This window comes from Sander lucioperca, chromosome 1 (assembly GCF_008315115.2).
Source record: "Sander lucioperca isolate FBNREF2018 chromosome 1, SLUC_FBN_1.2, whole genome shotgun sequence".
In the NCBI taxonomy this organism is placed as follows: Eukaryota; Metazoa; Chordata; class Actinopteri; order Perciformes; family Percidae; genus Sander; species Sander lucioperca.
Window position 1 is genome coordinate 39,237,869 of NC_050173.1, and position 12,875 is coordinate 39,250,743.

The following is a 12,875-nucleotide window of genomic DNA, read 5'->3' on the forward strand; positions in this document are numbered from 1 at the left end:
GAAACATAACAGACAATACAAATTATCTTCATGGATCAGCTGCTATAGGGCTGCTATGACAGAAGCTGAAGTCAGCTCTTGTCCATGTTAGAGTCCTGTTTCTCCAACGGGTGGAAGGAACAGATAAATCGTTCAGAAACCTATCTATTAGCTGTTCAACTTAAACATTGATGGGACATACAGGGACGACTTACTCATTCATGTTTTATTGCATTATGAATTGATTTGATGCTTTTACCGATAGTGATGAAGTGCTTATCAGATGCTTTGTAGGAAGAAGATGAGCCAGTCACTAGTCTGTCTCGTGCTGACGCCTGAAGGAAGAAAACCCAACACATATCAGCAGGTTTAACACACAAACCAGACAAGAGAACCACCTGGGCCTATCACTCACTGTCTTTCCACTGAGCTGAGTGTTTATCTGTTTCCCAACACTCACCCAGGACACCCAGCAGTCTGCAGGTAGCAGCACAAAGCAGTCAAATATGAGCAACAGCATGACCAGCTATTAGGCTAACTGAAATAAAACCATGCCAATCTCTAGGTATGGTGAAGGGTATGTGATGATGTGTGGCTATTTTAATTCCAAAGGCCAAGGGAACTTTACCAGGATGCATAGTATCCTGGATCCATGAAATAACTGGCCTTTAAAAATAAAAATCTGCCTGCCTCTATGGGAATTTAACATAGTGCATTTGATTTCTGAAGGAACTGACTACTGGACTGCTAGATATTAAGTTAAGTACAGACTTTATTTGGGTTTTTGCTGCTTCTTGTACTTTTCTACTTTCTACTGCTGCTGTGTGTTCTTTGCTTGATTGGTTGTGTTGTTAGGCATAATTTAGAGGATTTTCTTAAAGTGAAACTAGTTAGTGTAAAGTGTGAATTTGGGGAGTGGAGGTTAACGACTCTCAGGTGCTTTTGACTGATTAGCCAGGGTGTGGCCTCCCCACCTGATTCTGACTACAAAAGTAAGCTAGAATCAGACCAAATGACAGAGTGCATTTGATTTCTGAAGGAACTGACTACTGGACTGCTAGATATTTCCGCAACCCCACCTCTCTTACCTATCCCACCCGTTCCACACACATTCAACACCTTGTTGCAGGTGGCCTGTGGAACTGCCAGTCTGCCACTCGCAAGACTGAGTTCATCTCTGGCTTTGCCATCCTGAAATCCCTTGACTTCCTTGCTCTCACTGAGACCTGGATTACACTGACCAACACATCCACCCCTGCTGCCCTTTCTTCTGCCTACTCTTTCACCCACACACCAAGACCCACTGGTAGAGGTGGGGGGACAGGCCTACTCATTAACCCCAAGTGGAAATTTTCTCTCTACCCATTGCCACAGTTCACTCCACAATCTTTTGAACTTCATGCTGTCACCATAACCCATCCGGTACAACTAGTCATCATTGTTATCTACCGCCCACCAGGTACTCTGGGAGAGTTTTTGGAGGAGCTGGATGTCCTTCTTTCAAACATCCCTGAAACTGGCCCTCCGCTGGTACTTCTGGGCGACTTCAACATCCAGACAGAGAAGTTAGCTGCCTTTTCTCACCTTCTCTCTTCTTCCCTCTCACTCTCCCCTTCACCACCCACTCACAAAGCTGGCAACCACTTAGATCTCATATTAACCAGAAACTGCTCTACAGCCAACCTCACTGTTACTCCACTCCATACCTCAGACCATTTCTTCATCTCACAACCATATCTCAAGAGACAACATACCTGTCCGCCGTAATATTCGTTCACTCTCTCCTTCTTCTCTGGCGGCATGTACTTTATCAACCCTCCCTCCATCCGACTCTTTCTTACTCATGTCTCCCAATGATGCCACAGACACTCTCCTCTATACTCTATCCTCCTCTCTCGACTCTCTCTGCCCTCTTACTTCACGACAGGCTCGCAAATCCTCCCCAGCTCCGTGGTTATCTAACTCAGTACGTGCTGAAAGATCAACTATACGGGCAGCGGAAAGGAAATGGCAGAAATCTAAACACCCAGATGATCTGCTTACCTATCAGTCTCTTCTTTCCTCCTTCGCTGCCTCTATTTCTGCTGCCAAAAGCTCTTTTTATCAAACCAAAAGTGAATCCTCTTTCTCGAACCCCAAAAAACTTTTTTCCATCTTCTCTAACCTCCTAGATTCCCCCAGTCCACCTCCTCCCTCCTCCCTCCTACCAACCCACTTTGTCAACTACTTTGTAAAAAAGATAGATGACATACGCTCTTCATTCTCAACCACACCTCCTGAAATCACCTTACCATCCATCACTTCCAGTACTCTTTCCTCTTTCACCCCTTTATCTCCAAACCAAATTCTTACTTTGATTACCTCTGCCCGCCCAACCACCTGCCCCCTGGATCCTATCCCTTCTCACCTTCTCCAGTCCATTGCTCCGGACCTCCTTCCTTTCCTCACACATCTCATCAACATCTCCTTGTCAACTGGCTGTTTCCCCGATGCTCTCAAAGAGGCAAGAGTGACCCCACTGCTCAAAAAAACAACACTCGACTCCTCTGATGTAAATAACTATAGACCCGTCTCCCTTCTTCCATTTCTATCTAAAACTCTTGAGCGTGCCATTTATAATCAACTCTCTACCTATCTCCACCAGAACAACCTTCTTGATCCTCACCAGTCTGGCTTCAAGGCTGGCCACTCAACAGAAACTGCCCTCCTTGCTGTCACTGAGCAGCTTCACATTGCTAGAACAACCTCTCTCTCTTCCATTATCATCCTTCTGGATCTTTCTGCTGCCTTTGACACAGTGAACCACCAGATCCTCATTTCGACACTCCGAAATCTGGGTGTCTCAGGCTCTGCGCTCTCATTACTCACATGTTACCTGGCAGACTGAACCTACCGGGTAACCTGGAGAGGGTCTAGCTCAGAACCTTGCCCACTTAAAACTGGGGTTCCTCAAGGATCAGTCCTGGGTCCCCTCCTCTTCTCTCTGTACACCAACTCTCTCGGGTCTGTCATTCAGTCGCACGGCTTTTCTTATCACAGCTACGCAGATGACACCCAACTAATTCTCTCCTTTCCTGAGTCTGAAACTCAGGTAGCTCACGTATCTCGGCCTGTCTGACTGACATCTCTTCCTGGATGTCCACACACCATCTGAAACTCAACCTCGACAAGACTGAGCTCCTTTTCCTTCCAGGGAAGGGCTCTCCTACCCAAGACCTGACTATAACAATTGACAACTCTATAGTAGTCCCCACCAAGACTGCTAGAAACCTGGGTGTAACACTTGACGACCAACTCTCCTTCACTGCTAACATTGCTGCAACCACCCGATCGTGTAGATACATGCTGCATAACATCAGAAGGATACGTCCCCTTCTAACGCAGAAGGCGGCTCAGGTTCTGGTTCAGGCTCTAGTCATCTCACGTCTAGACTACTGCAACTCCCTCCTGATTGGCCTGCCTGCATGTGCCATCCAACCCCTGCAGCTCATTCAGAATGCAGCGGCTCGACTTGTCTTCAACCTCCCCAAGTTCTCTCACACTACACCTCTCCTCCGCTCTCTTCACTGGCTACCAATTGCAGCCCGCATCAAGACACTAGTACTTACGTACAGGGCCACGAACGGATCAGCACCCGCTTACATCCAGAACATGGTCAAACCATATACCCCAACCCGCCAACTTCGTTCTGCATCAGCCAAACTGCTGGCTGCCCCCTCACAGCGAGGGAGAACTAATCACTCAACGAAATCCCGACTGTTCACTGTCCTGGCTCCCAAATGGTGGAACGAGCTCCCCATCGATATCAGGATGGCCGAAAGCCTACACATCTTCCGCCGAAGGCTAAAAACGCATCTCTTCCGACTACACCTCGGATAAAAAAAAAATAAATAAATAATAATAATCTTGAACTTGCACTTTCGAACCTGCACTTTCATATGTCTCTTTGTAGCTTTGCCTATTTAAAGCTACTGTATTTGCACTTACTACTTGTGGTCTGGAGTTTGAACCTTCACAGTTGAAAGCACTTAATTGTAAGTCGCTTTGGATAAAAGCGTCAGCTAAATGACATGTAATGTAATAATGTAATAGGGGTGTACTTACTTATGCCCCCTGTATTTTAAGGAAGAACATTTATTTATTTATGATACATTATTCATTCACAAACAAAATTGGTGTCCTTAAAGGTTGGATTTTTCCTCATTTTTTTAATTAAGGCATTAAGATCAATTTCCAAAAGATGATTTTTTTATTCCTCTTTTTAGTCAATTTTAGCAGGGGTGTCCTAATTTTTTCACATGACTGTATACCAGGTTTCTGTGTGACGCAATAGTGCTGTTGTAAACATTTTGAGTAATTTTTTAGCATGCTTGTAACTTGCTAATTAACTAAGCTTAAATATGGGCCGACAACTGTTGTTTGAATTGACAGAAGCTGCGAACCGATGCAGTGATTTGTCTACTTATACAGGTGATGCACAAGTTCAAATGACAGAAGTGACAGCTGGAAACAACAAGAGGACAGTGGCAAAAAGGACAGACCAGGAGACATCAGTCCATCACGTATAACCACATAGTAACAGAGTGTGCTGTAACAAAAGTACATTAGTCTATATCCACGATGTTCCACTTCCGGGATTGCTCCGGGTGCTGACGGAAATTCTGCCGGGTGTCCGTTACCTTCCTCTTTCTTTGTGTTGAATGTACACGCGTTCCACCAAAACAAGTTCCTTCCCGAGGCTATTTTGCAGAGGCACCGTGGCGCCGTCTGGTGCTTGCACCGCCCAAGACGATTGTGATTGGTTTAAAGAAATGCCAATAAACCAGAGCACATTTTTCTCCCATCCAGGAATGCTGTGTGGCCTAGTCAGACCCTCCTCCGGGTCCTAGCCAGACATAAGAGACTAGTAATACGTCAAATGATTCCAAGGGACAGGAATGAGTGGTCCCCCGCGGTGAGGGTCCTGGGCTAAAAAAAGACGGAGAACGTCTGGTAACTTTAATCATGGAGGTTTAGCACACAGATTATAGTTTTGAGTTTGCATCACTACTGCTGTGTATAGACAACTGAGACCTATCACATACCTTTAGAGGTGTCAAAAGTATTCACATTCATTACTCAGAAGTATAGCTACTAGGGTTTAAAAAGACTTCTGTAGAAGTCAAGTTTTTTACTCAAGTAAAAGTGTAACGTTTGTAGTTGTTCATTATCAGAATCTGTATTGCCCTTCACAAACTTGTCCTTTTTCATGAATTTACCACCACCATCAATTCCAAGTATTCCTATTGGCTTGGAATTTTACATTTGCGCTTGCATGAACTGGGGTAGACGCTCCAGAATGATGCACCATCTTGAAATACGTTAGCGGGTAAGGGACATACAGGACATACTGCTCCGCCTTTCACGTTTTCGACTCACAGCTGCTGCTAATGGGTGTCGTCGCTTCCCGGCCCCGGCAAGTTTGAAGAAGGAAACATGGAGCACCACACGTATTCAAAATCCAAATTTCAGGAACAGGAGTCTTCTTCTTTGCCCAGAAGAAGAAAACGGATATTGAAAAGAGCAAGAGACCGGCATCATCAGAAAAAAAGAGTGAACATTGGAGCTGCTTTGGACGCTGCAGTCTCCTTTTCTTGCTCTCTCCTTTCCGTTGGGTGGCGCGCATGCCCGCTCGTGGTGTGAAGCGCGCGTCCGCGCCACTCTCCGACATGAACTCATCCATGAACTCCAACAACCACGGCTGATAGACGGCCTTTTGTACACCTTTGCTTTTTGAAGAGTGAAGGCTAACATAGCTGCAATACTGCGTGGCAAGAGAGAGTTGATTGCGATATATATGATCTCAACGCTAGATGGGAGTAATTCTTACACAATGTAACTTTGAAGTATAAAAGTAAAAGTAATTTAAGGGGGAAAAAATGCCATTAAGGACAAAAGCTTAGGCTGCGCTACAGGAGCCTATAGTGTACTACCCAACCTCCCCCAAAAAACATTTTTCTAAAGGCCATAACGACTATAATGTTAATGTCCAACCATTTCGAAAAGTTCTTCCAGGTACGGCCAAGGATGTAGAAGGCTTGGCTGGTCTTCCTGGCTACCATCCTCCTCGCTGGTGCTTGGTTGGGACATTTCGCTCGAGTTCTCTTGAGTCTCTGCCACGGACATCTTCGTACTAGGCTACATACGTCTGCTATTTGTAATTTGTGTCATGTGCAGGTGCGATGGAATCGCGTACAAACCAATATGGGTGTCGGAATGGTATACATTATGTTTATACTTCTCATCCAACCACAATCAAATTCACTCTATGAATACTTTTTTTTTTTTTTTTTGTTATTTGGACGATGACAAGCCGGAATGAAAACAAGCATTTTAAAATGTAAGGAGTAGAGCGGACAGATAATTGCGTGAAAATGTAAGGAGTAGAAGTAAAAAATCTGCTGTAAAATAATTACTCCAGTAAAGTATACATACCCACAATTTCTACTTAAGTAAGGTAACAAAGTATGTGTACTTCGTTACTTGACACCTCTGCATACCTCCGATCTTATTTCATGATGGTCCTGGAGTCCTAATGTCGTTTTCAGCGGGGTTTGTAAATCTAACTTCTCAAGCATCACAGCGGCTGTTGATACAGTCTTTAAGATCAGTCAGACCCTGCGACGATTATTGCGACATACGATTGGTGAAGAGTAACAGGACTTACGCCATCAGCATGGACTGTGTAGCCTCTCCCTGACCTTGTAGCCATCTGGGCTCAGATAAGAACGCTCTGAAATCAACACTGGGCACACACACATTACAGTGCTGTCTCATTCACACTTAACATTAAGCCTGTGTTCCAAGGTCACTATTAAACTGTTAAGAAGATAAGCTGACTTAGGGCTGGGCCATATGAAAAAAAAAATCAAATATCACGATATTTTTGACCAAATTCCTCAATATCGATATTGTGGCGATATCGTAGGGTTGATAATTGCTGCTTTCACAAAATATTAACACAATGAGAGTTTAGATAAATAATCATCAATAATGTGGATATAATGACTAAGTGGATAAAGGCAAATAAAAGAACAGCTAGAACAGGTCTGGTGAGTTCAGAAAATGGCATCACTTTACTGTAAGTAAAGCCTTTAAAACCAGGGAAACAACACATCACAATAGTATGATATCTAAAATCTAAGACGATATCTTGTCTCATATATCGATGTCGATATATATCATTATATTGCCCTGCCCTAACCCTTTGGTCCTGTGTAGTATGTGGAATATAAACATCATTCACCCAGCCAACACATGAAACAGTGCTGGGCTTTACGTAGACTTCTGTAGTCCACACTCCTGGACAAGGTGTGTCCATCTTAAATCATTCAGTACTTTGTTGCCATGTCAACTAGGCTTGGGCAGAGGCATCTATTTTTTCATGCCTTCCTGACATTTGACCAAGGTAAATGGACTGAAAAACATTTCAGAACTAGGAAGCCCTAGGCAAATGTTGGGATTATCCACTTGGAATGTGCCAGGGTAGTGCCAGTGTGAATGCTTCCTTCGGCCTGGGGCTAAATCATGTGTGGCTATGGCTGGGCCAGCTTTATCATTGGGACTATTTTATGTTTTAGTGATAAAGTATTCTATGATTATTTCATTGATTAATCGAGTCATTTGATTTATTAAAGAGCAATAGTAACTACATAAAAGAGAAAATAATTCTTAAAACAAACAACTAAATGGTTTGCCTTTTTAGAAAAAACAAAATCGCTGCTGGCCTGTTCTCCGTTGTATACGGGTCACCAGAAACATTTGTTGGCAACGATATGGAGAGCCATTCTGCCAGCGTTTCTAGACGATTGGTGTTTAACCATGTATCCAGCTAAATTAAATAGCTCACCTTACTGTACTGTCAACAGTTAACTTCCTTTAATATTGTATGTGGCATTTTCTTTTGCGGGGTGCAAATGTATCCAAGGGCGGACTGGCCATCTGGCGTACCGGGCACTTTACCAGTGGGCCGACGTGCTTTTTGGGCCGACCACGGTCTTTTTTTTTTTTTTTTTTTTTTAAATTACATTTTGTTTTGTCCGGCCCATGAACCGGCCCATGAAAGTGGTAGGACTAGATCAGCGGCCCACTGGTTTTTCAATTGACACTGGGCTGGCCCAAAACACTTTAGTCAAAAATATCACATAGGCTAGGTTTTTCCATACACCCCCTACTTTCACAATGAAATGGACTAGTCCGTAACGGTGCGCGGCGCGAAAGATAAACACACAGTCAGTGACAGGAGAACTGGGAAGTACACAAACAGATAGGAAGCAAGACGAGTCTAAACGCGAAAATGAAACAAAGGTGCAGAGAAGCTGCGTGAGAAAAGAAACCGGCCTTTCAGGCAGACGCTGCCAAATGTGTCAAATTGACAGACATGTTTTCGGCAGTAGCAGGACCTTCATCAGTTCCCGTGGCTGATGATAGTGGTGGTGGTGACGGTGTTGGCGGCAGTGGCATGCACAGTGAGGAGGAGACTCAGGAGGAGAGGGACAGAGATGAGGGAGTGAGGGTAGAACCTGCGGTAAGCAGAACTCCCCTTAAAACACTTTGCCCCTTGATAAAACTGAGCCAAAAACAAGTGGTGGACAAACTGTTGATGATAACACTACAACAATAAAAGAAGTAGGCATGCTATACTGTATGATTGCATTAGTTTGGCTAAGTGCGCGGGTATCTGAGATGATGTTCTCACCGTTTTATTATTATTAGGCTATATTAGCCTACCTTTCATTCATCAAAGTAGCCTACATCTTAATAATAAGCAAAACACCACCTTAAAGTTCATCAAACCTTAAGCTTGTGCATTTGTGTCCTTAAAGTAGCCTAGATAAACGTTGCACATCATGCAAACTTTCTTAACGAGAATTGTAGCTTTTCTATCTGCTTAGGCAGACAAAAACTCGTGATAGACCTCTTCAAATTAAAGCACTGGGCCTCTTCAGTTGTGAAATGAGAGAGAGAGAGAGAGAGAGAGAGAGAGAGAGAGAGAGAGAGAGAGAGAGAGAGAGAGAGAGAGAGAGAGAGAGAGAGAGAGAGATATACACACACAGGTGAGGAAAATAAGTATTTGAACACCCTGCTATTTTGCAGTTCTCCCACTTAGAAATCATGGAGGGGTCTGAAATTGTCATCGTAGGTGCATGTCCACTGTGAGAGACATAATCTAAAAAACAAAATCCAGAAATCACAATGTATGATTTTTTAACTATTTATTTGTATGATACAGCTGCAAATAAGTATTTGAACACCTGAGAAAATCAATGTTAATATTTGGTACAGTAGCCTTTGTTTGCAATTACAGGGGTCAAACGTTTCCTGTAGTTTTTCACCAGGTTTGCACACACTGCAGGAGGGATTTTGGCCCACTCCTCCACACAGATCTTCTCCAGATCAGTCAGGTTTCTGGGCTGTCGCTGAGAAACACGGAGTTTGAGTTCCCTCCAAAGATTCTCTATTGGGTTCAGGTCTGGAGACTGGCTAGGCCACGCCAGAACCTTGATATGCTTCTTACAGAGCCACTCCTTGGTTATCCTGGCTGTGTGCTTCGGGTCATTGTCATGTTGGAAGACCCAGCCTCGACCCATCTTCAATGCTCTAACTGAGGGAAGGAGGTTGTTCCCCAAAATCTCGCAATACATGGCCCCGGTCATCCTCTCCTTAATACAGTGCAGTCGCCCTGTCCCATGTGCAGAAAAACACCCCCAAAGCATGATGCTACCACCCCCATGCTTCACAGTAGGGATGGTGTTCTTGGGATGGTACTCATCATTCTTCTTCCTCCAAACACGGTTAGTAGAATTATGACCAAAAAGTTCTATTTTGGTCTCATCTGACCACATGACTTTCTCCCATGACTCCTCTGGATCATCCAAATGGTCATTGGCAAACTTAAGACGGGCCTTGACGTGTGCTGGTTTAAGCAGGGGAACCTTCCGTGCCATGCATGATTTCAAACCATGACGTCTTAGTGTATTACCAACAGTAACCTTGGAAACGGTGGTCCCAGCTCTTTTCAGGTCATTGACCAGCTCCTCCCGTGTAGTTCTGGGCTGATTTCTCACCTTTCTTAGGATCATTGAGACCCCACGAGGTGAGATCTTGCATGGAGCCCCAGTCCGAGGGAGATTGACAGTCATGTTTAGCTTCTTTGATTTTCTAATGATTGCTCCAACAGTGGACCTTTTTTCACCAAGCTGCTTGGCAATTTCCCCGTAGCCCTTTCCAACCTTGTGGAGGTGTACAATTTTGTCTCTAGTGTCTTTGGACAGCTCTTTGGTCTTGGCCATGTTAGTAGTTGGATTCTTACTGATTGTATGGGGTGGACAGGTGTCTTTATGCAGCTAACGACCTCAAACACGTGCATCTAATTTAGGATAATAAATGGAGTGGAGGTGGACATTTTAAAGGCAGACTAACAGGTCTTTGAGGGTCAGAATTCTAGCTGATAGACAGGTGTTCAAATACTTATTTGCAGCTGTATCATACAAAGAAATAGTTAAAAAATCATATATTGTGATTTCTGGATTTTTTTTTTAGATTATGTCTCTCACAGTGGACATGCACCTACGATGACAATTTCAGACCCCTCCATGATTTCTAAGTGGGAGAACTTGCAAAATAGCAGGGTGTTCAAATACTTATTTTCCTCACTGTGTGTGTGTGTGTGTATATGTATATATATATATATATATATATATATATATATATATATATATATATATATATATACACACACACATATACACACGCACATATACACACATATTTTTTTATTGTTTTATACTTCATGAGGAGTAAACCGTTTTATTGTATTAATAAATGGCACTTTTTTGAAGTATTTAATTCGTCAACGCTCACTGATTCTTGCTAACTCATTACATGGCGTTAGTAGTTTTAAGGAGTAGGAGTTGGTATACATATTCAGGGGAGCGCAAGGATGGATGGTATTTCTGATGTTATGTGGTGGGCCGGGCTGGGCCAAAATGCCAGGGCCGATTTTTGGTCCCAGTCCACCCCTGAATGTATCACCAAAACATGCTCCTTCCGGAGGCTATTTAGCGCTCGATGGTGTTTTTTGCCCCCAGCTGCTCCTTCCAGGCAGCGCTGCGACCGCCGCCTCCAAGGCACCTAACCCTAACCTTAACCCTAACCCTAACCATAACCAGTGCCTAATCCTAGTGCCTTCCAGGCAGCGCTGCCTGGAAGGAGCCTTTGGGGGCAAAAAACACTGATAAAACTATTTAGCAGAGCCACCATTGCTGCTTCCGGAGCTTAGTAGGGATGTTGCAGTAGTATTTTTTTTTTAAGATTATTTTTTGGGCTTTTCCGCCTTTATTTGACAGGACAGCAAAGTGAGAAAGGGAAGAGAGAGAGGGGGAAGACATACAGGAAATCGTCACAGGTCGTATTCAAACCCTGGACCTCTGCGTACATGTGCGCCTGCTCTAACCACTGAGCCGACCCGGCCACAGTATTGCATTTTTTTTCATACTGCACACATTTTGAGAAGTCATTAAAACTACTGCAGTTACCACTATAAAAAGTATTTTAATCTCTATAAAAATAATTCTTAAATAAACCTATGCAAACCTCTGTGCATCAGAGCATGCGAGCAGAGCGCGAAGATGTTGGATGGAGCCCACAGCAGATAAAGCATCGCCTAATAAACTCTCGCGAGTTGAGTTGGAAGCATGCACGCAAACACGCACACACAGGTTACTCACGTTGCTGGGCAGCACTTCCACTGTGGTGTTGGTGAATTTGTCTCCGCTGCTCTCGATGTTTCCACTGCGAAACAGGTACCTGCAGTAAAGAAGACAGCACAGGGATCAGCCAGATCAACATAAGGTACACTTTATGGCTGCTCTGGGGCTAAAATAGCTAATAGTACCAGGTGTGTCACATTGTCTAGTCTAAGGAGGAGGGATTCTACAGAAAGTGTGTGAACTCACACGGACAGACTCGAGACACTGACCTCGCCAGACTGTCCAACGGCCGATTATCGTCTCTGTGTGTCCGGGCCTTAACACACAGCACAGTAGGCATCAGCTGCTGCAGGGCTCATGTCAGGCCAACACTCGGCTCCAGACTTATGATTCCATGTGCTGCTGTAATGTCAGCTACAGGTCTCTTTTCAGCCCAGTGTTTAGTTCTATCAGTGTCCCTGTAGTCTCTGTGTCTCCATCCCAGTGTGTGAATGATGTGTCAGCAGCTCCTGTCTGCAGTTGACCCATGGATGTACTGACAACTATCACTGGATTTCTGTGATACTGAAGAAAAGTTCTAAACCAGTTCTGCAGACTTTTGTTCTGATTTCTAAGTGGATTTATGGACGTTTGTTCTGGATGAACATCAGAGAGAATGATAAAGTCACACTGAATTAGCCGACCGGCTAACACTGCCGCATTTACAGAACTGTCCTAATCAAATAAACTTACAAACTGAATATAGTCCATATCCACGACGTTCCACTTCCGGGATTGCTCCATTGCCAACGGAAATTCTGCTGGATGTTTGTAACCTTCCTCTTTCTTTGTGGTGATATTCTAAACTCCGGTGGATTTATGAGGACTATGGTTAACTGCTCCTCAGATCTCTGCAGGGTAAATCCAGACAGCTAGCTAGACTATCTGTCCAATCTGAGTATTCTGTTGCACGACTAAAACAACTTTTGAACGTACACATGTTCCACCAAAACAAGTTCCTTCCTGAGGCTATTTTGCAGAGGCACCGTGGCTCTGTCCGGTGCTTAGCACCGCCCAAGACGATTGTGATTGGTTTAAAGAAATGCCAATAAACCAGAGCACATTTTTCTCCCATCCAGGAATGCTGTGTGGACTAGCCAGACCCTG

The 12,875-nt window shown here is 44.0% G+C and overlaps 1 protein-coding gene across 4 annotated transcripts in view; it reads right to left on the reverse strand.

Moving 5' to 3' along the window:
* zgc:154054 (uncharacterized protein LOC777616 homolog) overlaps positions 1–12,875 on the reverse strand; it is a 30,204-nt gene that overhangs the window by 1,004 nt on the left and 16,325 nt on the right. For all 4 annotated transcript variants that reach the window (XM_036004157.1, XM_031319338.2, XM_031319339.2 and 1 more), the window contains 2 exons: positions 11,748–11,826; positions 239–314 (listed from right to left, as the gene is read on the reverse strand). In XM_036004157.1, coding sequence (XP_035860050.1) covers positions 239–314; positions 11,748–11,826 — 155 coding nt within the window. The remainder of the gene's footprint in view (positions 1–238; positions 315–11,747; positions 11,827–12,875) is intronic.